General features: G+C 40.4%; 1 protein-coding gene across 1 annotated transcript in view; it reads right to left on the bottom strand.

The window, feature by feature from the left end:
- The window catches only part of TTC39B (tetratricopeptide repeat domain 39B), a 145,630-nt gene that overhangs the window by 29,509 nt on the left and 88,405 nt on the right, over positions 1-27,716 (bottom strand). Inside the window, 6 exon segments of the mRNA XM_012453496.3 lie at positions 1,367-1,431; positions 4,998-5,065; positions 10,873-10,949; positions 12,050-12,181; positions 14,895-15,005; positions 27,228-27,320. Coding sequence (XP_012308919.3) covers positions 1,367-1,431; positions 4,998-5,065; positions 10,873-10,949; positions 12,050-12,181; positions 14,895-15,005; positions 27,228-27,320 — 546 coding nt within the window.

Below are 27,716 nucleotides of genomic sequence, written 5' to 3'. Positions count from 1 at the left end.
CATAAAGGACAAAATGTGGTAAATGAAACAATACTTTTGCAAAGTGTTTACAATTTATGTCCAGTGCTACAATATTAACTCCAAGTTGACTGTAATAAGTTAAAAGGAATATTATAAACACTAGAGCAACCCAAAAAAATTAGAGTACAGCTAAGAGAACAACAGTTTTACAAATGTTATGAAAGCAAAAGAAGACAGGAAAAAAGGAGGAGGCAACAGATGAGGCAAAGAGAAAAAGCAAAATGGTAGTCACAAGTGCAAACATATCAATTGTCCAACTATGCGCATCTACAGGAAATACAATCTAAATATTTAAAAATACAATTTAAATATGAAAACAAAGATAGGTTTAAAGTAAAAGAACATGCACCATGCAAAGACTGATTATAAAAAGCATGAGGGCTTATATGAATACCAGACAAAATAGATTTCAAGACAAGGAATATTACCAGAGTTAAACAGAGACATTTCAAGATGATAAAAAGGTTAATTCATTAGGAAGACAGAACAATTATAAATACATATGATATGAGCCTAACAACACAGCTCCTAAATATATGAGGCAAACACTGACAGAACTAAAGGAAGAAAGGGATGACTCCAGATTCAAACTTGGAGACTTGAACACTCTGAGTAAATAACAGATAACTAGATAAAAATCAATCAGGGACCGGGCAAGGTGACTCACACCTGTAATCCCAGCACTTTGGGAGGCTGAGGCAGGCGGATCATGAGGTCAGGAGTTCAAGACCAGTCTGGCCAACATAGTGAAACCCCATCTCTACTAAAAATACAAAAAATTAGCCAGGTGTGATAGTGTGCACCTGTAATCTCAGGTACTTGGGAGGCCGAGGCAGGAGAATTGTGTAACCCCAGGAGGCGTAGGTTGCAGTGAGCCAAGATTGCACCATTGCATTCCAGCCTGGGCAACAATGCTGAGACTCCGTCTCAAAAAAAAAAAAAGAAAAAAATATTAATAAGGATATGAATAACACTATGGCCACATCAGTCGAGCATTTCCATCCACTGCAGAAAGTTCTACTGGGTAGAGCTGCTCTGGACTCTGAATCAAAGATATTACTGTAATTTTAAATTTATAAATTGTTCTAAGGAGAGAGAAACTAAAATTATTTAATCAGAAATTATGTCACTAGTTTTATTTTCAGCTAATTTGCTCTTAAAATTGTATTTAAACTTAAATTCTGTTGTCCTGTAACACTGAATACACACTCAGCAAAAAATCAAGTTCATTTAAACCAACACCAAATAAAAAATCCTTGTCAAACTTAATTTATGAGAATTGTGAAGAACAAAGGAGTATACAGCACCAAATTATTTAAAAACCACGTCTTAATTTTTGACTTACTTATATATTTGGTAACTTGTTCTAATTTTGAGTCCACCTTTGATGAAGTTGATCATATTTTCATCCTAAAAATAATTCAGTTAAAAAATTAGATTATTTAGCAAAAAATTTCAAATTGTCCCCACAGTTGCGTGTCTGTGTGATTAGAAAAAAAAAGTATTTTGATAACATAATTTTGAAATTAACACATACTCTTGCTTTACATTTAAAAGGTTCTGGGGTAATTTTTCTTCCACGTTAGAGGATAACAAAAAGAAAACATTCGTAAAATTCTTTGATTATTTTATATTACTAAGGAGGTAATCCTCACCAATTGGGGCCATATGTGGTCCAAATTATTTTAATAAACATTGACATCTACTGAGCAATTTTCTTCTGGGTTTAATAGAATCCAGAATGGGTGACTTTAAAAATCTGCTCTAAGGCCAACCCTTCCAGTTTATCATACGCAGTAAATAGAACAATGGTTCTTCTTTCACACAGTACTTTAGTAGAGTCTATTTAATGTTGTGAATTTTACTCATGCACATTTCCAGGCCCAAAATAACTGGTCTGGCTTCTGAAGTGGCTGTCACTACTATGCAATTTTGCTTTAGGAAAACAAAACCACTTCAGCTCTCTTTATCTGATGGTCATCGACCATAAAATTGAGGCAGTTGTTCTTGATGAATGGCATTTTCAGGGTCAGCATTCTAGGATTCTAAGACAATCTCTCAATAAATTACATCAAATAACCACCTGAAGGAAGTTACTGTAATAGATGGTACTAGTGAAGATAGTCCTATGTTTTGCATTTCCAGAGAGAAAGTTTTTCTAGTCTATTGAGATCAGAAAGATGCTCTAATATATATTTCTCATGTACTTAAGCATCCTTCTGTAGCAAAAGAAAAACTGAATTTACTTTACTAATTTCATTAATTACTTAAATATGCAATGTTCCAATTATTATAAGAATCAATAGATATAAAATTAAATGTTTATCTTCTTAAAGAATCTTATTACGTAAGATCCAATACCAACCAGAAAAGAATTTCTTAAATTAGCTTAAAATATGCCTCAAAAAAAACGTATTTCAGGATTCATCAAACTTAATGCCTATTTTATACCAGGCACCCAAATGCAAAAACAGATGAAAGTAATACAATATGTTAAGGGAGGGCGTCATGCACAGGGACAGAGCCATGCACAGGGACTGAGTCATGCACAGGGGCGGGGTCACACACAGGGACTAAGTCACGCACAGGGGCAGGGTCATGTACAGGGACTGAGTCATGCACAGGGGCGGGGTCACACACAGGACGTCATGAGAACCCAAAGTAGTGGCATGGAGAGGGTCAGAAATGTCTCCTGGAAGCATTGGTGCTTTAAACACAAAAATAATTAGAAACTGGCCAGGTGTAGAAAGGCAAAGCAGACATGAACTTTGTAAGCAAAGTAAAACTCAAGTGGAAAGACAGGGTGCTATTAAGGATCATGATGATTTTGGCCATGTGTGCATATGCAATTCCACACTGCTGAAGAATCTATTGCAAAGAGAACAACCAAGGAGTTAGGACAGCTACCTCCACCCATGCTACTCAAGTATGCAACCCCATCAGCGGCATCCAAGGACACCTGTAAGTTAGGGGGGTAGGGAATATGGAGAGGAGGTACCAGTTTTGTTTGAAAAAGTACCTCCCTCATTTGTGATACTCTGACACAGAATACTGCCATAGTCAATCAGAGCTACTGATTGCTGAAGCAGAGAAGTGACCAGGTCAGAGTTTCCTTTTTAAGAGGGTACTCAACCCTCAACTGCAGCATAGGGAATGAGCTGAAGGCAAAAGAAATTAGAAAGGGAGATTGACTGGGATGCTGTCAGTCAAGCGAAGAGTGGATAAGCATCTCTACTAGAACAATGATAGGAAGAGATGGAGCTGCACAATCTTTAAAAGGCTAAAGCAGCATGAATATAAAAATGATTGGGTGGGAGGCATGAGGAAGAGGGGGCAATCATGGATATCTCTTTAATTTCAAGTCCCCAAATATAACATAAGCCTTCAAATCCCAGATTTGATTGCCAAATCCTGGTTTGGAAAACAAAAAAACTTGGGCCTCCATGACTATCATTATGATGCTTACCGAGGCAGTAAGACTGTTGCTATCAACCAGCCTTTGTAATGTGTGGGCTTTAGAAAACAGGGTCATGGGCTACCCTGATACAGTTTTACTAAACCAGAATCCAACCTAAGAGGTAAATCTCCAGGAAAAGAAAGAAGCAACTGTCAAATAACTGTGGCCGGGTGCAGTGGCCCACACCTATAATCCCAGCACTTTGGGAAGCTGAGGCAGGTGGAACCTGAGGTCAGGAGTTTGAGAACAGCCTGACTAATATGGTGAAACCCTGTCTCTGCTGAAAATACAAAAATTAGCCGGGCATGGTGGCACACGCCTGCAATCCCAGCTACTTGGGGTGCTGAGACAGAAAAATCGCTTGAACCTGGTAGGCAGACGTTGCAGTGAGCCAAGATCGCGCCACTGCACTCCAGGCTAGGGGACAGAGTGAGGTTCCATCTCAAAAAAAAGACAGTTGTGACTGAGGAAGATTTTCCATTTTACAGTTGAATTTCTTTCTGATTTCTTACACTCTCTACCCTTCACCCTCACTGTAGCCATCACTATCATCCATGAGGCCATAATGTGAAAATGTATGTTTTACAGAAGCATTGGAAGGTACAGAAATAGGCAAAGTACTGACTGTACCAGTTCCCAGAGGTGCAATTAAAATGTCTCATAAGAAAAGGATTAACTGGTTAGTGACTTTTTAAAACCGCTCTTCCAAAGGAAGTAAAAGAAAGGAGAATGAGAATAGAAAGAAGGGGAAAAATAAAATTTGAAGTATACATTAACTTTCTATGCATGCACAACTGAACTTGACTGAGGCATGTGGTATAAGAGGGGACACTTCCTCTGCCCGGGCCACTCCCAGGCGCAGCCTCTCCCAGCAGAAAGTGCAAAGGGGAATATTCTCCATTTTCACACAGATGCATCTTGAAATTAGATGTGTCAGCTGCAAAGCAATTTCTTTAAAGTTTCTTTTTGAGACAGAGTCTTGCTCTGTCACCCAAGCTGGAGGGCAGTGGTGCAACCTCAGCTCACTGCAATCTCTGCCTCCCAGGTTCAAGTGATTTTCCTGCCTCAGCCTCCTGAGTAGCTGGAATCACAGGCATGCACCACTATGCCTGGCTAATTTTATTATTTTTTTAAATTTTTAGTAGAGATAGGGTTTCACTGTGTTGGCCAGGCTGGTCTCAAACTCCTGACCTCAGGTCATCCTCCTGCCTCAGCCTCCCAAAGTGCTGGGATTAAAGGCATGAGCCACCGCGCTCAGCCTAAACTTTCTTTAAAGACACAGCCTTTAAAGGGCAATGATTCCCAGTGTAGTGATTTGAAATAGATTCTTAAGTGCAGTAGAGGGAGAACAAAGCTCTCTAGCATCTTTCTTCAGCCAAAGCTTACCAGAATAACAATATTTTTCTTTACAATTCTAAGTCAAAAGAATTGAAGCTTGGACATAGAATGCGCCACATTTTTCTATGCGGCACTGGCAGTGTTCACAGCCAATATGAATTCTAAGCCAAATATTCATTACCTGCACAAACGTGAGTGCTGCTTTCTGTAGGAGACACTCGGCATAACAGATTTCAGCATGCATTTCCTCTATTAAAAACAAATAAAGTTATATTAAGTAAAATCCCACATCCAAAGTGATGCTCTATGATGTTCAGGAAAGACTGGCAGATAAATGAACCCAAGAGAGACCCCAAAACTTAGATCGTCCTTGTGCATCCGTAAAAGTGGAATGATGACCCCAGTTTTAACTTGTCAGCAAGATTTTCCTGGAATGTGTGAAATGTTCAGGGAAGTCATCCCCATTTAAACATAACTGCAAAGAGTCAGTCACTTGGTGTCAGAGACCGAAACTCAGCTCACAAGAGGAAATGAACATTTAAAAGCACTTTCTTAAAATAGGAAACCACTTACTATTTAAATTAATAGTAACATAAAACTTTAACATGGTTTTATAAATAAAAAAAAATTGGCCAGGGACAATGGCTCACTCCTGTAATCCCAGCACTTTGGGAGACTGAGGCAGGCAGATCACGAGGTCAAGAGATGGAGACCATCTTGACCAACATGGTGAAACCCTGTCTCTCCTAAAAATACAAAAATTAGCCAGGCATGGTGGTGCGTGCCAGTAATCCCAGCTACTTGGGAGGCTGAGGCAGGAGAATCCCTTGAACCCAGGAGGCGGAGGTTGCAGGGAGCCAAGATCGCACCACTGCACTCCAGCCCAGGTGACAGTGTGAGACTCTGTCTTAAAAAAAAAAAAAAATGGAAAAACAAACTAAATTATGAATGCTAGCTTCTAAAATATGAAGGTTTAGTAACCATGACACTAACCATACACATTAGCTACCTGAAAAGACAGCAGTAATTCTCTAGAGTTCTCTGAAGAAGAAATGCCCTGCCTGCCCAAGTTAAGACTCCTCACACATGAAGACCTGATATCAAAAGAGGTAGCACTATCCCAGTTTTGGGCTACTTTGATCACGTAGATGTCTAGCACAAAAACGAGGTACTCACAAAAAGGGGCTAGGTGAAGCTCTGTGCATCCTAGGGACCTGTGGAGTACCCCAAAACACACACCCTAGCTTCCCAACAATCCACTATACTTGCAGAGAATGGAGAGACAAATCTTTCCTTTTTTCCATAAACAAGTCAGCAGATTCTTGCTCTACCCATGGGATGCAAATTGGCATGATATTTAAGCAAATGAGCCTGGGGTATTCAATAGCCTGGGCTGCTAAGAAGGTTCTGCCATGTACTGGCTATAGGACCTCGTCCCCTCTCTGCTGGTTTCCACATTTATAAAGGCCACTAATACCACCACTAGTTCACAGCTGAAGGATCAAATGAGGTGCTGCATGTAGAGCTCACGATACAGAGTAAGTACTGGATCAATGCCAGCTGTGTGCACTGAGATCACTGCCCTTGATCCACACCAGTGCTCTTTGGTAAAAGCTCAGAAAGCAGAAAACATATTTATGTGGAATGTGACTGAAAATAGGGTATTTCTGTATTATTGGGATTACTGCTAAATAGACTAAGATGACTAGTGCTTTCTTACACTCACACACACAGATCCCACCCCTACCCTACACACATACAACCCACTGGTTCTCACAAATTGGTTCAAGTTCCTGCCATGCTCATATTCCAAATGTTTAATTTACAAAGAAGCACCTCTGCAGCTAAGGTCTTCAACAGCACACAGAGAGATGGGGCCAAACCCAGGACAGGCCAAACTTGAGGAGTTACAGCCTGCACATTCCGGCAGCATCCACAGTCACCTTCAGAACACCTCTCCTCAAAGTGTGCCCGTTGATTTTCTAGCTGTGCTCAGTGGGATACCAACCGGTAAATTACTTTTACACAGTCACCTGAATATCCTCTTCCTAGGTAATTTTGTAACAGCGTGAGAATCAGGAATTATTAGCTCTGAAAGTCTGTTCAGGAACACAGACTGCTGGCTTGGGGTACATGCAGAGGGGATGAAGTCCATGGTGGTGATGGCGAGGCGGGGCGGGGGGGAGAGGGGTAGTGGAGTGGGTGGTGGAGGGGAGTGTGTCGGTAACAGAAGCAAGGAAAGCCCCAGAGCACCTTCAGAAAAAGCCAGTCAAGGGAGCAGAGGGCAATGAGGCTGGAAGGGTAAGTCGAGGCTCAATTATAAATGGCCTTGAATGTTAGAGTCTACACTTGATCAGGAGGCAACAGTGAGTCAGTCCTTACAGTGATCCGAGCAGATAGGTGGGCAGATCAGGGTTAAGTGAAAGATGAACAAATCTAAGAGTAGCAAAAGGGATGTGATGAGAAGGCAGACAGAAAAGGCAGGAGAGTTTGAACTTTGTATTCCGCAAATAAGCACCCTTCATATTAAATCCCATTCACATGATAGGTACTCACTGCACTTAAATATCTGTTTGTAAAGGCAATTTGAAACCCATTTGGGGCAATCCGCCAGCCACAAGAGAAAAGAACTAGTATGTTCCATGTTAAACCCATGAAAAGTTTAATGAAATATACTCACTCCTGTAGACAACCAGACACTCAAGGATGTAAATGAAAATTACCAAGAGGAAAAACAAATCACACACTAAAGCTACAATGTTTTGACATGCTCCCTTGAACACAAAGTCTGTTTTTTGCAGTTGACAGCCAAACTCACTAAGAATAAAATACAGCTTAATTTATAAAAGTCTTATTCTTTCACTGTGGCTGATTTACACTGCATAGTTCTTCAGTTCTCAAAATTAGCCATTAGGCACTTATAAGTAGGTAACTACCAGGAATATCTCTTAATTATAAATTCCTTAGTCCACAGGAGTAAATATCTTCATGATGCACTGAAATAATGTTAGCTAAGCACAGCCTCTAGATATGAAAATCTAAATAAACCTGTATTTCAGAATAGGCTATAGTCACAAGCTAGTTTATTTTATTTTTATTTATGTAGAGACAGGGTCTTGCTCTGTCACCCAGGGTGGAGCACAGGGGCATGATCTCAGCTCTTAGGCTTCGTGTCCCCACCCAAATCTCACCTTGAATTGTAATCCCCACCATCTCCACATGTCAAGGGTGGGACCTGGTGCGAGATGACTGGATCACGGGGTGATTTCTCCCATGCTGTTCATGTGATAGTGAGTGGGTTCTCACAAGACCTGATGGTTTTGTGTCTGACAGTTCCTCCTACATGCACTTCTCCTCCTGCCGCCTTGTAAAGAAGGTGCCTTGCTTCCTCTTTGCCTTCTGGCATGATTATAAGTTTCCTGAGGTCTCCCCAGCCATGCAGAACTGTAAGTCAATTAAACCTCTTTCCTTTATAAATTACCCAGTCCTGGGCAAGTCTTTATAGCAGTATGAAAACAGACTAATACACTCCACCTCCTGGGCTCAAGGGATCTTCCCACCTTAGCCTCCCAAGTAGCTGTGATTACAGGCACAAGCCACCGTGCCCAGCCTATTTTTTAAAATCAGTAAAAAGTAATTTTCTACTGTATTCCAAATTTCCTAAAGTGCCATTATTCAAAGACATTTTAAAAACATAACAACATAGTATCATCTATTTTCAAGATGACTAACATAGAAATAATTCAATATTTCCTTCATCCATATATGACACATTTTGTGCCCTTCTCTACTCGCCTACAGGAGAAAGTGTGGGTTACAGTGGAAAGAGTCGTGGCTTAGGAAAAGGCAGATGATCAGTTAACCCTACTTTGCTGGGTGGGGAACGCTGACCATTTGTTTACATCTCCAATCAGTTCCTAGTCTATAAAGAGGAGGTTAGATTAGATAATGTTAAGAAAAGCACCAAAGACAGTATATCAGTATATGGTACATACAGGGTGCTTTTTTTTTTTTTTTTTTTTTTTTTGAGACGGAGTTTCGCTCTTGTTACCCAGGCTGGAGTGCAATGGCGCAATCTCGGCTCACCACAACCTCCGCCTCCTGGGTTCAGGCAATTCTCCTGCCTCAGTCTCCCGAGTAGCTGGGATTACAGGCATGCGCCACCATGCCCAGCTAATTTTTGTACTTTTAGTAGAGACAGGGTTTCACTTTGTTGACCAGGATAGTCTCGATCTCTTGACCTCGTGATCCACCCGCCTCGGCCTCCCAAAGTGCTGGGATTATAGGCGTAAGCCACCGCGCCCGGTCGAGGGTGCTTTTTTAAAATGGAGCATTATCATCTTATTTTTCAAGTTATTATTATTTATACTTATACAAAAAATACCATGCCACTCATGCAAAAACTCAGGTAAAAATAATCTCAAATATCTGCCTTCATACTGTAAGGAAAAAGGGAGGCTTCCCACTTGAGGGAAGCCATAGGGAGGGTAAAAGAAAGGAGAATACCATAAAAGAGTTCAATTTCTTTTGGGCCTATTTGATTTCTCATTAACCCACGTTAGTGAACGTTAGGTCTAATGGAACCAATTTACATAAGCGGCCCAAAGATGGAAAATATGTAGACATATTCTATCCGAAGTCAAGAGGATAAACGAATTCTTATAAATAGTTGGAGGTCAGTTTCTGGAGAAAAAGATTATGGGTTTCAGCTGCTTAGAGTGACCAATGAAATGCCATTCTGTTTGACCGTCGTTTTGGGGTCATCATGTCCCTTTGAAACAAGTCCTAAAGATGTAAGCTGTCTCATAATTCCTCTCCTATAATCAACACTCCAGCTTCACATCATGCAAATGTTCTCAAGTTCTCTGATGTCCATAACGCTTTGATAATACTCATCTAACAAAATAAACAAAACTTACTAATAAAACACACTAAAAAATGTGTCTGCCATACACTTGACAATTAGAAACAACTCAGACAGCAGTATCCAGAATTGCTCTCGCTCTCATCAGCCAAAGCTACTTCTAGTATTTTGCGTTACCTCTTCAGAGAACACGTTTGACAATGACAATGAAGCACGGATTCCCCTGGGATGGCAAAAGCTTTATTCTACAATGGTCACATTTGAAGGACATTTTTTTTTCTTCTACAGGAATATCTAGATGTTCCTTTCTTTCCAACTATTCTGACTAGAGTGTCACACTAAAAAGACAGAGGTGATCTTGAACCTTCTGCCCTAGTCCCAGGGGGCACATCAAGCAATTGACAACAACAGTGGTCATTTCCTCCCATCCATCTGATCAGGGTGCTGCAGCCGGCCATTCCTGGATTCTCGAATATTTCTAAATGTCCACAAACCAAACATCTTCTATACTGTGAAACATTATCTTTTTTAAAAAGATATCAAAATTACTTTCACCTTGAAAAAAATTGTAATAGCTTGTGGAAAACTGATTCTCAAAGATGAATGGTAAGAATATAACCTGTCCTATATCTTTGGAGAAAAAAAAAAGGGGCAATACCTAAAAATATTGTAAATTTTCAAATTGTCAGTCCTGGTAATTCCACTTTTAGGAATCTATCTTATGAAATACTTTTTAAGATGCAAAAGGATTCTAGGACAGCATTATTTATAACAGTGAAAAAATAAAAACAAAAGAGAAAATCCAAGTAAAGTACAGACCACCAATCCTATGGAATACCACACAGCTGTTAAACACACATACGTAATGACCTGAGAAAAGGTCAGTGTCAAATTCACACTGTAGGACAACACCTATTATGTGATTCTATGCTTGCAAAAAAAAACAAATACAATCCATGAGCAACAACCAAAACTCTACATGTACCTTATTCATGTATTTGAGTATGTACACAGAAAAGTCTGCAAGGCTTCAAAATGAACTATTAACACTATACTTCTGGAGGGTGAGTATGATAAGGAAGAGAACAAGACATTCCATTTACTTTATACGCTTCAGTATGGAATTCTATAAGATAATCATTTTTTAATTTTTAAAATCAAGGGAAAAAGTGATCTTTTAAATGACTCTTACCTTCACTCAGTTGCTCCAGTGATCCTCTAGAAAGAAGACTTGAGAAAGAGTCTACAACTGTGTATTTTTTCCTGTATCTACATTGAATAAACAGAGAGAGAGAGAGAAAATGGAAAAAAAAAATCAGGCTGAGCTCATTTTCATTTAACATTCATTTTAGTCACTATCACACCAGAGAGTCAAAAAGCTGAAACCCTAAACCCTGAAGTCTATAGGACACAGACCATCTTTTTCCAACACTCTCCACTGAGCACTGGCTAGCCACTTGTGGGAACTCAGTCTGTGTTACTAAACACCACACATGGGGAAACCCTCACACGCCAGTGAAAACTAACCTGCAAAGTACCTTCCCCTATTCCTGTAACTAAAATCAGTATTAGTGGCAAAATTCTCCACAGGTTAAAAATGAAGTTAAAGTGCAACATCTGGAGGCTCTCTTCATTTGAGGAGCTTACAACACAATTACATCAGGATGTAATTTCGCCCATATTAACCTTCTGATCATGAACCTTCTGCCCCAGTCCCAGGGGGCACATCAAGCAACTGACAGCAAGCAGGTCATTTCCTCCCATCCATCTGATCAGGGTGCCGCAGCTGGCCATTCCTGGATTCTCAAATATTCCTAAATGTCCACAAACCAAGCATCTTCTATACTGTGATACATATATCATTTTTTTTAAAATATCAAAATTACTTTCACCTTGAAAAAAATTTTGATAGGGTCTTCCTATACACACAGAGTAAAGCTTAAAATAAAACTAAAAACCTGTCTCATTTTCCCCAAACAGAAGTGTTCAAAAAGAGGTTCTTCTTAAACATATAAAACATCCCCTCATGAATTTGCATCTCTCACTTAAAAAAAGAATGCTCCTTGCTTGGCTTGGTTTGGCATGCAGTAATACCTAATGTCATCCACCTTGAGAGATGCTTGCTTCTAATCCCACTGAAATTCCACCCTCTCCACCCCAGGGCTCTGTAGCTCAGACTCCAGGCTACCAAAAAGAAAAGTGGAGTAATATAGATGCCAAACGGGAATCCTTCAGCTCCAAGGCTGAAGTCCTTTTCTGTAACTGTGGCCAATTTCAAACACAGAGCTCTTGGTCAGGCAAAGGGCATTATTTTTGTCACACAGGCATAAAGGTCTGCAGTCCCATCTCAAGCAGCTGATGACTCATACTTTTGGCAGGTTTGTAAAGCGTCCTTCATGGCAGAAATGCCGTTTTGGATGTCCTGTTGCTCGAAGGTCAGGACAGCCTGCAACACCACAATGGTACTGTAGCCCAAGGCATGGTACATACTCTCCTTAGCCCTGGGGAGAACACAGGGAATTCAGACATTTTAATTCAATGGAAAAACACCTCAAGTTTTATCTGATACTGATCATAAGAAATTCTAGTAAATGCATGTCCTGACTTGCACAGTAACTGTTATTCCTTCACCATAATCATCAAAATTATATGGGCAGTGAAAACCTCTAAAGAACTCACGTACCAAGGACTTCCCAATGTAAACCCACTCAAGCAGAACAAAATGTTCCAGGTTGAAGTGGACAATATGCATTTCCCTATTTCAACACAAGAGGGCAGCCTGCAGGCAGATTCCAAACCAACTGTTTTCTGTTGAAAAAGGGGCAGCATACTACCTTTGGCTCTGAAATAAGGGCTAAAATAAAGGCTGCAGGGAAATGTATTTTTTTGATAGAGATTCTGATACATTTTATCAAAAATAAAGGCTAATTTAAAATCATCCCTCTCCTGTCCGGCCAAAGGCCAAGAGGAAACAAGATTCTGGAATAAGTTAGACTAGTCACAAGGCCCCTGACCAAAGTAGATGTCAGACCTTGTATCTAACTCCAACCCCATTATCTGAGATTCCTGATCAAGTTCTTGATACTTCAAATCATCAAGTTACAGTGAGAACTGCTTCAGGATACTTAAGGATGTTAATTAGCCCTAAAGGACGGCAGACATCCAGATTCTCTGGCTACGAGAACATCATCATTTATTTTCTAAAACTTCTTAAGCTGTATTCATTATTTATAAGGTTTAAAATAGTAATGCATGGTTTTGTTTTTAATTTCAATATTAACGCATAATAGCCTGCTGCCACGCAAAACAAATGCAAGCCACATTATTCTTTGCCCCCATGGAAATAGTCTAAACATCCTTTGGTAATTTGCAGCTTGTCCTGAATATTGAGGGCACTATCTGTTCAAAAGAAACACAAGGAATCAGAGCAGCCCAAAGTTAATCATTAATTGTGGTTTCAAACCTCACATTTTTAACTGAAAGCTTGTTCAAGAAGCAAAAAAATGATTCAAGTGAGGAAAAAGTTTTTGGGTGTTTTGGTTTTTTTGAGATGGAGTTTCACTCTTGTTGCCCAGGCTGGAGTGCAATGGCACAACCTCGGCTCACCGCAACCTCCTCCTCCTGGATTCAAGAGATTCTCCTGCCTCAGCCTCCCGAGTAGCTGGGATTACAGGCATGTGCCACCACGCCCAGCTAATTTTGTATTTTTAGTAGAGATGGGATTTCTCCATGTTGGTCAGGGTCTCAAACTCTCAACCTTAGGTGATCTGCCCACCTTGACCTCCCAAAGTGCTGGGATTACAGGCATGAGCCATTTTAACAGCGAAACATGTACAAAAATCAGAGACTAACCTGACTGAATACAGGACTAAATCATTTATTTTCATTCCATATTATGACCAGCTGGGTGTCAGTGGCAGAGAAAGACTTATTTCAATAAAAATCAAGAAGATAATGGGTACAAAAATACAGTTAAATAGAAGAAATAACTTCCAGTATTTAATAATAGAGAAATTAGTTAATAATTTATTGTATATTTCAAAATAGCTAGAAGAGAAAAATTATAAATGTTCCTGACACTAAGAAAAGATAAATGTTTGAGGTGATAGATAACCCAGTTACCCTGACTGATCATTGCACATTGTATACAGGTATCGAATTATCACATGTACCCCAAAAATAGGTACAACTATGACTCATCAATAACAACATTAAAAACCCAAAGAAGACAGGCAGGTAGGCTGAGAAAAGAGACAGAAGGAGAGATGAGAGAGAGAAAGACAAGCAGACAGAGAAGACAAAGGGAGGTAGAGACAGAAGACAGAGAAATCTGAGGGGGACAGAGGGAGAAAGGCAGGGGACAGGCAAGGTGGAGATTGTGAGACAAATGTTGAAGACCACACCAGAAAATCTCCTCAGACCTCAGGGCTTCACCATCGGTTTCATCATTTGTTCTTACCCTGTGAAATGATAGCTGACCCCTCTTGATTACAGCTATTCTAAATCTTAACAGAATTACCATAGCAGCTCCTCAGCAGGTCAATTAATCTCTAAGATTCAAATGACCAGAGTCCAGCCACCCTGGTGACCACTCCAAGTAAGGAATGAGATTGCCCACTTTTGTGCCCAAGTAATCTTCTAGAAAATTATTATATGAGGTCTAAGCTTCATTTTAAAAAGTGTTGGAGGGCATGTAAGATTATTCCTGTCAAAACAAAGGCCAAGTAAACAGGCAAACACAGGTTTTGGTGCCACATTTGAAAACAGGTATTACTGAGATAAAATTGCTTAACTTATTTGTTGAACAAATAGAGAACCCCAATAATAGGCTTATTATCTTAAATTTATTTTTAGCATTGAGATCAGTATATTCTGGTTCTTCCCCTCCCCATTTCAAAGGAAAATTTTTTCAATAATACTTAAAAGGAACAATCATAAAAATATTTCACTGAAGAAAGCGAAATTGAAGCCTTATAAAACTACGTAAGACGACAAGGAGATTAAAATATGTGAAACAATCAGAAATTTTCTACTAATTATATTTGAAAACTCAGATTTCTAAACTATTAAAAGTGACTAAAGTAAGGAGGTCTCAACTAAATTAGCTAATAAATATTCAAATGGAAACAGATAAATTAATTTACAAGCATGACATCAAACCATCATCAGAAACATCTGAAAAATATTTTATCTAAAAGACACAAAGTAAATTACCAGGGGCGAAGCAATTCTAAGGCGTCTGTAAATTTGTTACTTAGAAATAAGTTCAATGCCACAGCACATTCTTCAAGGCCACTTTTGAGATCCACCTTGGTTGACGATGAACTAAAGATCAAGAAAAAAACACAGAGAATTTCTATAGCTTTTACCATCAGCATGTTGTCCCTAGCGGGGGTGTGTGTGCAAATTCTGGAGACAGGACAGGCTGGAATTCTAACTTTGCTACTTACTGTCTATAAGATCCCTGAGTCTAAATTTTCTTATCTGTAAAATGGGAAGACCAACACCTATTTCGTGAGGCTGCTGTGAGGGATGAGGTAAACTGACAAATGCTGCTCATAGCAGGTGCTAAATAGATGATAGCTCCCTTCCCCATTACTTCAAAGACCATAAGTGTAGGAATTCCATACTTTAGTACATGGAGGAGGGGAAGATTATTTTGTTTTAGTTTGGTTATACACAGGAAAAAAAACGTACTTCATTGAAAAACCATGCACTATCGAGACTCTAAAGGAAACCTCCACAAGTGATTAGATTCTGATTCTCGAGGAGCTTCCAACTCTGTAAATTGTAGATAACTAACAGCAGTGCAAAACAACTGTTATCTACAGACATGTTAATTTTATCCTGGCCACTAGAGGTGCAACTAACTTCCCTCCTCCACTGTGGAATAAGCTAGTTTTCCTGAATTTGCACATTAATTTCAACAGTACTTTACTTCAGGGAAATTTGTTACAATTTCTCATTTGAACCTGTTATAACATCTGCCAAATGTCCTCTTCTATAATTAATAATTAATCAGTGATTAAATAAAATACTTACCATGTTCATTTTTGCATCTATATGAGTCATGATTTTATCCTTTTTTGAAAATTATCTATTAATCTCTTATGATTGACAGAAATTTTGTTCCTTAAAGCCATCTCTAAAATGTTTTGTTTAATGACTTCAGAAAGAAAATGAAAGTAAATGAGCAGTAGAATGATTTGGCAAACAAAAATGCTGATAAGAAATAAACGGCAGGCATGGTTGGCTGATGCCTGTAACCCCAGCACTTTAGGAGACTGAGACCGGAGGAATGTTTGAGGCCAGGAGTTCAAGACCAGCCTAGGAAACAGACTGAGCACTTGTCTCTATTAAAAAGTTTTTTAAAATAGCCAGCTACAGGCATTACGGTGCGAGGATCACTTGAGTTCAGGAGTTTTGGGCTGTAGTGAGCCACGATCATGCCACAGTACTCCAGTCTGAGCAACAGAGTGAGACCTTGTCTCAAAAAAATAAAATGGGGCTGGGCGTGGTGGTTCACACCTATAATCCCAGCACTTTGGGAGGCCAAGGCAGGTGGATCACTTGAGATCAGGAGTTCGAGACCAGTCTGACCAATATAGCAAAACCCCATCTCTACTAAAAATACAAAATTAGCCAGGCATAGTGCTGTATGCCTGTAATCCCAGCTACTCAGGAGGCTGGGGCAGGAGAATCGCTTGAATCCAGGAGTCAGAGGTTGCAATGAGCTGAGATTGCACCACTGAACTCCAGCCTGGGCAACAAGAGTAAAACTCCATCTCAAAAAAATAAATAAAATGGGCCAGGCGTAGTGGCTCAGGCCTGTAATCCCAGCACTTTAGGAGGTCAAGGCAGGTGGATCATTTGAGGTCAGGAGTTTGAGACCAGCCTCGCCAACATGGTAAAACCCCGTCTCTACTCAAATACAAAAAATAGCTGGGTGTGGTGGTGCACTCCTATAATCCCAGCTACTCAGGAGGCTGAGGCAGGAGACTTGCTTGAACCTGTAAAGCAGAGGTTGCGCTGAGCCAAGACCATGCCGCTGCATTCCAGCCTGGGCTACAGAGCAAGATGCCGTCTCAAAAAATAAACAAATAAAATATAAATAAATAAATATACTTGATGAGTATTTAAATTGAGTTTCCAACCCACCAACCTCTTCAAATTCATTCTTTAAAACATGAAAGCAAAGTGCCCCTTCAGTGACTCCTCTAGCGGGAAAGGGTTCTGAAGGTGATGCCAGAACCCCACTCTCCTTCAGGTCTTCTCATGGCTCCTTCTTCTTATCCAGATCTCAACTAATGCAGAGCAGCCTGGCTGACCCCACTTTATCCTATCTCACTGTTTTTTCTCCATACCATTATCACCATCCAAAAGTATCTTGTGCATGTAGCATTTGTAGACATGCTTGTCTGTCTTCCCTCTCTAGGACATAAATGCAAGGAGGTTGTTTTAGTCATTCCTGTGCAGCAGTGCCTTCGACAATACCTAGAATGTTACATGCTCAAAAATATTGTTGAGTGGGAAATGGGTGGATAGGTGGGTACAACTACTCTGGGTAGAAACAGAGACTTCTTTGTGCCTAGAGTTTGAGGCACCTCCTCTAGGGTGGGGTAGAACTGAGGCAAGCTCTTGATGGAGGGCTAAGAATTGTTTTGCCCTTAAATTTCCAGTGAACGAAGAGATCCAATAAGAATGCTAGGAGTTTACTAACGTCTCACGGCAAGATTTTTCACAAGAAAGTTGCCTGATACCTCCTAATTCACCAAATTTTATCACCAAATTTTGTCAGTGTTACCTCCTGAACGTCTCTTGAATTTATCCTGTCTCATCTCTACCACGCAGTCCAGGTTAGTCATCTTGTGTTGCCTGGGGTCTATAGACATATTTCTTTCCCCATAGCCCACCTCTCCTCCCGCTCATCAAATCTTCACCTAGAATCCATTCAACGAATATTTATGCTAAATATGTGCCAGGTACTCTTCTAGGTGCTGGCAATACAGCAATGAACAAGACACACAGGATCCCAGGCTCTCTAGGAGCCTTCATTCTACTGGGGAAGGGAGGGCAGATTTGCACAAGCAGACCAAGAACTGACTAGGGTCTTCCCTGATTGGGATAAGTGGTCTGGGACAGAACCTAGTTTTTTGGGGAGGCAGGGATGGGCAGAACATTAATGAGGATGGTCAGGAAAAGCTCTCCAAAAAGGTGACATTCAACTGCTGTACAACGTAGCCAGCCACGGGAATATCTAGGTTGAGGGCAGAGGGGGGATTCTAAATTGGGAATGTGATGAGCAAGGCAGAGAATGGGAGAAAATGAGGACAGAAAACAGGCAAAAGCCAGAAGCCATAGAGGCAGAGAGGATGAATTTTATTCTTTGAACAAAAGGTAATACATCAGCTCTGAAATTCTCACTCTTTTTCTTTTTTTTTGAGAAGTCTCGCTCTGTCACCCAGGCTGCAGTACAATGCCACAATCTCAGCTCACTGCAACCTCTGTCTCCTGGGTTCAAGTGATTCTCCTGCCTCAGCTTCCTGAGTAGCTGGGATTACAGGCTTAAGTCACCACGCCCAGCTAATTTATATATATATATTTTACATATACATATACATATATATATATTATTATTATTATTTTTTTTTGAGATGGAGTTTCGCTTTTGTTACCCAGGTTGGAGTGCAATGGCGCGATCTCGGCTCACCGCAACCTCTACCTCCTGGGTTCAGGCAATTCTCCTGCCTCAGCCTCCTGAGTAGCTGGGATTATAGGCACGCGCCACCGTGCCCAGCTAATTTTTTGTATTTTTAGTAGAGACGGGGTTTCACCGCGTTGACCAAGATGGTCTCGATCTCTTGACCTCATGATCCACCCGCCTCGGCCTCCCAAAGTGCTGGGATTACAGGCGTGAGCCACCGTGCCCGGCCTGTCACTCTTTTTCTAAACATCCCTTCCCTTCAAATATTAGGTTTTCCCATTTTATCTCCTGTCAATTATCTCTAAGGTTACAGCTCATCCTTCATTACCAGGAAACAGACTGTGAACAGATACCAGTCCTCTTGGCAAATATCCATCTCTGCCTCTCAGCTGGCCACATTGTCACCCGGGAGGATACACTATACACACACCCACTTACATACACAAAAGTGGGAGCTTAGCACCTCCGAACACGGTAAACTCAACTCTTTTGAGTGGTTTACCATGATGTTCACCTGGAATTAACACTCCTCTCCGGAACACGAGGGCTACTATGTGTTCTGTAAGGAATGACCAGGAGTACAATTTTCACCAGAGCCAAGACTTCTGTCAGGTATCTCTAGGACATAGGTGCTCCTCTTCATTTCCACTGCCATCACATTAATTGAGACTCATCACTTCAGATCTGAATTCCAAAATACTCTCCAAGAATGCCTTCCTATTACTGCTTTGATTCTACGGTTCTCCAACTCCAGCACACATCAGACACACTGGGATTCCACTCTCAGGCTGCTCTCTTCCTAAAACAGATGCTCATCATTCTGCCTCCTTAGATTAAGAACCTAAAGCAGCTACCCACACCTACCACATGAAGTGGAAATCGGCTCACCATACCTGTCCAACCAGGCTGGAATGATGAGCAAGGCTATTTTAAAACAGTCCAGTATTTTGCAAGAGGCTTATCAGCAAAGCATCCCCCTCAAGTATAGCATGATGTAATTAATGAAAACAGTCCTGGACTGGAAATCAGAAGTCAGCCAAGTCATTCTCTAGCCTTGTGACCTTCACCATGCCCCTTAAGTTCCCTGAGTCCCTAGCCTCACCTTCAAAGTGCTCTCATTTCACAATGTCTGCAAGAGAAGCCAAGGAATGGTTACTATGAGTGTGTTTTGTGAACTTTCAAGTCCTATTCAAGTTAACAACCATGTCTAATTCTCCAAAAACTGTGGTGCTCAGCCCACATAGTCACCTTCCTGACCTGCTGGGGACATGCCGGGGTACCTTTCATAATATATATCTTCAGTGAGGTGATGACTCCTCGTGTCTCTAATTTAAAAGATTAATTTAAGGCAGGATGAGTTTTTTGTCTATTTTAAAATATATACATACAAAATGAATACATAACTTATAAAAACTTGGAACTATACTAGTATCATTATCACTTACATTCCAATTCTTCCTTTATTAATTACTTAATACACTTGGTTACAAAAAAACTACATAATAAATGAGCATGTGGGCTCTGGAATCAGAACCTTTTATTCATTTCCTGACTCCCTTTGACCTCGAGAAGTCAAAAGTTTCCCACAATACACTGATTCCACTGAAACTGTGATCCTAGATAACTAGGCTGCGTCCTCCCAAGGCCATTTTCTATTACTTATCTGGAGGTTTGTATCTTCCCTCTAGAAATCACAATTTTTACTCACTTATGTTGGGCAGGGAGATAACTGGTGACTTTTTTATCCTCTTTCCAAATTATCTGAACTCTGCTCACATTACTTTTATAATGAAAAACTGATTTACAAAAATTTTAAAACATAAAAGTAACATTTCAAATAAGAACAGAGGAAAAAGTCTCTTCTCCACCACTTCCCAGTTCTGTAACCTTGAACAACTCACTTTACCTCTGTAAGTCTCAGTTTCCTCATCTGTAGCATGGGGATCATTAAGCCTGCAGTTACTACTATACAAGGTAGTTGCAAAGATGGAGGAAGCTTCTGGAATTAAAAGTATAAGCATTTATATATATTGAGGCATTACTACAATTCTCCAGGAGTATCAAACTGCCCCGCCTCCTCTGCTAAGAACCACATACGATGCACATATGTGGTGACTTGGCAAAGTTTCTCTGCACTTTGCTCATAATCTGATGACCTCCTACTATCAACATATCTGATTAATGAGATCTATTGATTTAAAGGTAAAGAAGGGATTTTGTTATTTGTGTAACAATAAATAAAAGTCTACAAAACCAATGTATAATAATCATATCCCCTCATCCTTCTCCCCTGAAACAGGTCACAAGACCCTCATCCAAGAGGTGTCCTCTCTGTACCCTGAGGAAAGGAACATCCTTATCTCCAAGGTCTCAGACTTCCCTGAATAGGGACTTCACTAGATGAACACTCCTGGACTCTACCGTCTCCCCTCCCTGCTCCCCTCATCATTCCTCCTCTGGGAAAGGAATGAATTATCGGATTGGTAAGTTGGAAAGAAACACAGGTCATAAATGGCCCAGCCCGTTTCTTATGGGGAAAGAGGGTGCATGAAAGTCTATTCTCTCTGCGATGCAGTGAACTAGTAGGGCAGGCTCTACCATCCCCCTACCCCCCAACCACGACCCTCACAAGGGAGGCCTGCAATTTGGGGCTGAAATTCTATTCAGGGCTATGTCAAAAAGAAGCCCATTTTTCCACACATCTAAGCTATAATACATCCTCCAATACAGTCTTTGTGAATAATGAAGCTGAGAATTTGATCTCCATAGGTCTGACTCTAGCATCAATATTTCAACTTAGGCCAAAAAGGAACCATTTTTCCAAAGCAAGAACTAAACCCTTAGAATCTGTATGCACAGAATGATGGGGGGACAAGTTTACTCTTCAGAGACTTTTACTAATGTGTGTGGAAGTATCCAGGGTTCTTTTGCAAGCAAATCCAAATCAAGTCCCCTGCATCTGTGGATTCCAGATCTCCTTGCCCTCAAGAGCTCCAGGGCAAGAAGCCTCAGGTCTATTGATTCAACTGTGCGGAGTCCAGAAGCTCAGAAGCAACTGTGGCTAGACAGCCGGACTACAGAAACTCCTGTTGCCATTTCTCATTCATTATCCAAGGGACAACAGGGACCCTGTAAGCTCATAGTCTGTAGTGGGCTGTGTCAGATGGCGAGATTTCCAGGCAAGTCATTAACCTCTCAAGTTTGTTTCCTCAGCTATGAAAGGGATATGAGGATATGACAATATCCACCCCACAGGTATTATTAACATTGCCACTGTGAGCCACTGTGAGCATCAGAAAAGATAAAAATGTAGATGTAAAAGGTAAAAATGCAACTACATTATGCACTAAAAAGAATGATGTAAATATTACGATCTCTGAAAGAATAAAAGTGCCTGGTCTCTCCTCGTGTGAATAGTGTGTTCATCCTTCAGACTCAAATGGAGAAGCAGAGTTCTTTTTTTTTTTTTCTTTTCTTTTCCAAATAATTTCAGGCTTCCAAAAGGTTGCAAAAAGAGGACAGAGCTTGTATACCCAGTTCCCCCAGATAACCTCTTACATAACATTTTTGAAGGGTGCTGGCAATTATCTTATAGCATGTCCCTTGGGTCTGTCTGATGTTTCCTCATAATCAGATTCAGGTTACACATTTTGGGCAAGAGTCTACAGCCATATCACCCTGAACACACCCTGTGCTGTCCAATCTCAGAAGCTAAGCAGGGTCAAGCCGGGTCAGTACCTGGATGAGAGACATTTGGGGCAAGAAAACCACAGCAGTGATGCCGTGTGCTCAGTGCGTGATATCAGGGCTATGAGCTGTGTGCACTGCTTGTTTCTGGTGATGACCGCATAGCTAGGGTGGTGTCTACTATGAGGTTACTATTGTTCCCTTGGGAGTCACTAAGCATCTTCAGGGGAGGTTCTCAAGACTCTGCAGACACCCCGTTTCACAACACACATCGGCCCCTAACTTCAGTGTCCACTGAGGGTTCTTGTCTGTACCCATTACCATTGTGGTTTGTCAAACAGCAATTTCCTGTTCCCATCATTTCTTCTACATTAGTCAGAATGAGTAGGGAAGAGCTCTCCCTCCCACCACTGACATGTTTACCCAATTATTTACATCCTATGAACACATCAATATTAATTGATTCTGTGGGCTATATAACTCATTACAGTCATTATTTCTTTCTCAAATTGACCTGGATTTGGCAACTGGAAGCCCCTTTATGTTGCTCCCGTGTTCTTTCGACAAGCCCTGTCATTTTTCCCACAATTCTTTACTTTCTAGCACAAGATCTTCTAGGTTCATCGTGTACTTTCCCTGACCTGGCACTGGAATCAGCCAGGAGCCTTGGTTTCCTTTGTTAGAGAATGGCATCAGAACGGAGGCCTTGGGTGCCAGGTCTCTGCATCTAGCTCCTAGGAGAGCAGAGTTCTGATCCAGAGCCACTACTGTGGTACCATAGAGCTCAAGTTATGTCTACTTAAGTAGATCTGTTCATTAACAGAAAGAGTTGAGTTTTGTTCATTTTTCTTTAAACAAAAGCACTTAGTCTCCATAACCAAAACATGATATATAAATTCATTTAAATTATTGTACCTTAATGCCACTTCCTCCTACCCTGATTTGTTACAATTATAATAGGCTGCTTTTCAATATCTCATTGTTATATAAGGTAATACTTTTACATTGCCTAACATGTCTCTAATAAAAATAACTTACTGCGAAATGGCTCCTTAGCAAACGCGGGTTAACTACTCTGGTTAAGCAACTAAGCCAGCTCATTAGGCGAAGGCTCAATGAATTAGGAAGAAGCAAGAAGGAGTAACATAAGTACAGTGAGAAGGTGGGATGTATTCCCAAAAACCTGCCTCAGCATTCCTGAGCCCAGTCAGGGTTTTTGTTGTTGTAGCTGTTAAACTAAGAGGGATCATTCCAAGAGGGTATGGTACAGACGTGGTAATGGCATGGAAAATACACTTGGCATCCTTCTAACACAAAGGAGGTAAAAGCCAGACCTAACTCTATGTCATAACAGCTGGGCAATCTGTCCTGCATTCTTTTTTTAAAAAAATTATGGTAAAATACACATTACATAAAATTATCATCGTAACCATTTTCAAGCATACAGTTCAGTAGTGTTAAGTATAGTCACGCTGTGTGAACCACACAGGTGTGGCTCATCACTTCAACCTTTAGAACTTTTTCATCTTGCAAAACTGAAACTCTGTACTCATGAAACAACTCCCTCTATCCTGCATTCTTTACTAACCAATCCAAGGGAGAGTCACCCTCTTCTCTCACAAGCCCTTGGCCAACATTTTGCCATAACCTTCATGACTGAGCCATTTGGACACCTCATCACACTAAATAGTCTCTGGAACTCAGTCTCCTGAGTAGCCTGAACTCCCTGCGTAATTCTGGGATTTCCCAATGCCAACCTTCATTCAGTAACTAAAGCCACCAATGCTCTGTACCCACACGGGGCTGACATAGTTAGGCTTGGTAAGTGAAGTATAAAGAAGTCTATCAAAGGTTTTCTCCCTGTTCCTTTCATTCTGAGGCCCTAGACCCCTGTTCTGTTTGGATGACTTTCTCAAGTAAATAAAAAAGACACATTTTATCTTAGAGATGGTAAATTGAGCAACCTTGTGTTCAGCCCATTTCTCATAGAAAAATACATATTTGATGAGCCAACAATATGTCTCCCACCTCTAATGAAGAGATGTGGTAAGAGGAGAAAGTAAAGTGATGACAAAGCTCTGGCCAGGGTGGAGAGTCTTCCCTCATTTTTCCAAAGTGACCTTAACACAGTTGTTTCAAAAACTAGTTTGTAAACAGATATGAAGTGATGAACACAAAACTGTCAAATGTCTTCAGGTTTATGACTGGTGCCCTTTAAGGACACTGGCAGGAAATTCTAACTCCAAGAATTTCAGAGTGACAAGGCATTTTAGCGGATCATGTACTTCTCTGGATATGAGGATCCTTTTGTGGGAAGATTCTCTCCTGGCTCTTTCAAGGTTGGAGGGAGAATCAAAAGAAACTGTGGTTTTCAAAACACTTTGTAAGAGTAAACAAGTGAAAGGGATTATAAGCAAGGAGGCAAATGGGTTTATGAAAGGTGCACTAGCCTGGAAATGAGAAGGTGGAGCATCAGGTTGCAATTCCACCATGGCCTGGCTGTGGCAGCGGCTATGTCACTTGACATCCAGCGTGTCTCACTTGTTAAATGGTGACCTAAACTCCCTCCTTGGCTGCCTCACAACCTTGTGTTAAGAAGCAAATGGCTATGTGTGGAGCAAGGAGTCCCAGGAGGAGTAACATATGAGGTACGGCACTGTCACTTTCTCTTCAGACTAACTGCATCAGAGCCACACTTCTTGTCCACATCCAAGCCGCCTCCACTTTGCAACTGTTCTTTTAGGCTGCTGCACATTACATTTCTAAGGGCTTGCTTAGGCACACGCATTAGAAGACTTACTAATTAAAAGGCAGAGTGAGAATGTCTATTATCTAGTTTTTAAAAAGAAAAAAGACTATGAAAACTGCAAATGTGAATACAGGTTGAGCACCCCAATCTGAAAATCCAAAACCGAAATGCTCCAAAATGTGAAACTTTTTGAGCACCCACATCTCACACACACACACACACACACACACACACACACACACACACACACCTGCTCACTGGAGTATTTCGGATTTTTGGATTAGGAATGCTCACCGTGTGCTATCATGAAAACACTTCAATTATTTCTTATATTTCACCTCCATTTCCTCCTTTATATACCTTTAACCTCTTTCACTCTTTGACTCCTTCCCAATTCAGAAATATACACAAATCTCATTCACTTCTATTTAAAGTAAAACTAGCAAGAAAGATAACTCCCTCAATCTTGCTTTCTCTCCTAACACACCCTTCTCCCACTCCTTCTCTTCATAGGCAAGAGCTTCAGAAAAGAACTGATGCTCACTCTCCCTACTTCCCCACCTCCCATTCACCTTTAGCCACGCAGCCGGACTCCTTCCCCAACTTCCCTGAAACCTTATGAGCTAAAGGTCTCTAACGGCCTCACTATGAAATGCAAAGGATACTTTTCCACCTGTATCCCTGAAGACCTCTTTGCCACACCTGGCTCTGCTGACTGCATTCCAGAACTTACCCGTCCCCCAAGTCCCTTGCCTGTCCTGCGGCTACCAACTCGTAGAGTCTTCCTCTCTCACACATCTACGTAGCTCTTGCTTGAACTGATAATTGCCTCAGCCATCCTTCAATGTTCTGTGTTCCCGAAGGTTCCCTCCTCCATCCTCTTATGTTATGGCTCTCTGGGAAACACAGGTGTGGTTCATCACTTCAACAACTACGTGCACGCGAAAGACTTTCAGTCTACAGATGCAGCTCGTTGCTGTCTGTGCGTGTCATACCCTTATTTATTATTGCTTTCAGTAATTTTCATTTATTTTATTATAGCTTTCAAACTCAACATTATAAATGTTAGGAGTAGCTACTTAGGAAACTATTGGATGAGTTAGGGGCTAACTATGAAGGAAGAGCACTTCTTTTTGAAGAAAACACAAAATTCCATGAGCAGGGACATACGCAGTAAAAAAGGATAGGAAAACAAATGCCTTGAGATCCTTAAAAGTTATTTTCTTTTGTTTTTTTTTAAAGACGCGGTTTCACCATGTTGGTCAGGCTGGTCTTGAACTCCCGACCTCAGGTGATCCGCCCGCCTTGGCCTTCAAAGTGCTTGGATTGCAGGCGTGAGCCACCACGCCCAGCCTAGAAGTTATTTTCAACTTTATCTCCATTCTGTAACTTCTTCTGTATGTTGTGAGGGTAGACTCCTAAGACAAAATGTTAAACCCATGAGTATAAAGAACACATGCATAGCTGAAATTTCAAATGCAAAATCCGATCTGCTGTATAATTTTAAAAGTTTAATAAACCTGTAAGGATGGATGAAAAGTGCTTTCTCATGTACTAAAACAGCTTTAACAAAGCTGCCTTAATAACTCATAAAAAACAACTTTCATGTTCAAAGAGAGAATCTGTTAATTCTAAAATGGTCTGGAAAGGAACAAGAATTAATCAAGTATGATATCACAGAAAAATAACTAATGGAAAATGTCATGCCATATTAAATTGTAAAAAGTAGATTACTAAACAGTATATTTAATATAATTCCAATTAAGAATAAAATTTAATATGAGAGAAAAAGAATATACACAAAAGTAATCAGAATTATAGTAATACGTATTTCATTCTCTTTGTGCTTTCTATAGCTCCTGAATTTTCTACAATGAATACTTCTTAAAATGTATTTTTAGGCCAAGATTATGAGAAAAATGTAAGAAAGAGAAATAATCATAATATAATATTTGATGAAAAATTCTATTATGGCTACAACTGTGTCAAGAAGCACATGCCTAGGAAAAGACTAGAAGGAAAGACACCAAAATTTTGTGTTCAAGTGGTCATCATTATGGTTGATGGTTCTCCTGTCCTCCAATGTTTGGCAGTGTGATTTATTATTTTATAATAAAAATAACTGCTAAAAATATTTAAAAATAAAAACGACTTGAAAGGGAGTTGTGCCCCAAAGGCTGAATTTTGTTTTGCTTTCATGTAACAGTGTTGCCTGTTCACTGAGCGTCTTAGCAGCCACCTTGGCTCCTTCCCTGATTTATAAAATGGGCACTCTACTTGCCCAGGCCTCTCCTGAGCTCACTGGTTTGTCAAATGCAAAGCACTATGCAAAAATCAGTATTATATTCCTTCAAGGGTTGGACTGTTCTCCCCTCTTTCCCCAGGAATGCCCACAACCCATCCTGACCTGCTCACAGTAGATGATCCGCGCTGTCTGGGTGCCTGCTTATCACATGACGCAAAGTGAAGGCTGCTTGTCGCCATATCTGAGTGAGAAGATCTGTTAATTAAAAAGGCAGAGTGAGGTTTTTTATTTCTTCGTCCTGTGAGAAAAGTCTACACCGGTGCAATTACATAGTACAAGCCTTACAATTATTTTTATACATCTTACCTCCATTTCTTATCAATTAAAAAAATTAAGCAACAAAAATCTACTGTTATGTGTCAAACATTCCTGAAATATAGCCCTAATAACCTTTATTTTCATTCTAGTACACAAAAAATAAGTTAACTGAAATTACTCCACAGCTCTCCACCCAAGGATACTATTGTATGTTGTATATATCCTTCCAGGTTTTTTCCCAAGTGAATCTATACATATTTTAATAAAACTTTATTAAAGATATTTACTATAATGGGTTATGATATACACTATAATTAATTATATACAGGAATT

The sequence above is a fragment of the Aotus nancymaae genome, unplaced genomic scaffold, assembly GCF_030222135.1.
Source record: "Aotus nancymaae isolate 86718 unplaced genomic scaffold, 86718_ANA_hifiasm-v0.15.2.pri h1tg000003l, whole genome shotgun sequence".
NCBI lineage: Eukaryota > Metazoa > Chordata > Mammalia > Primates > Aotidae > Aotus > Aotus nancymaae.
This window is presented reverse-complemented; position numbering and strand designations above follow the sequence as displayed.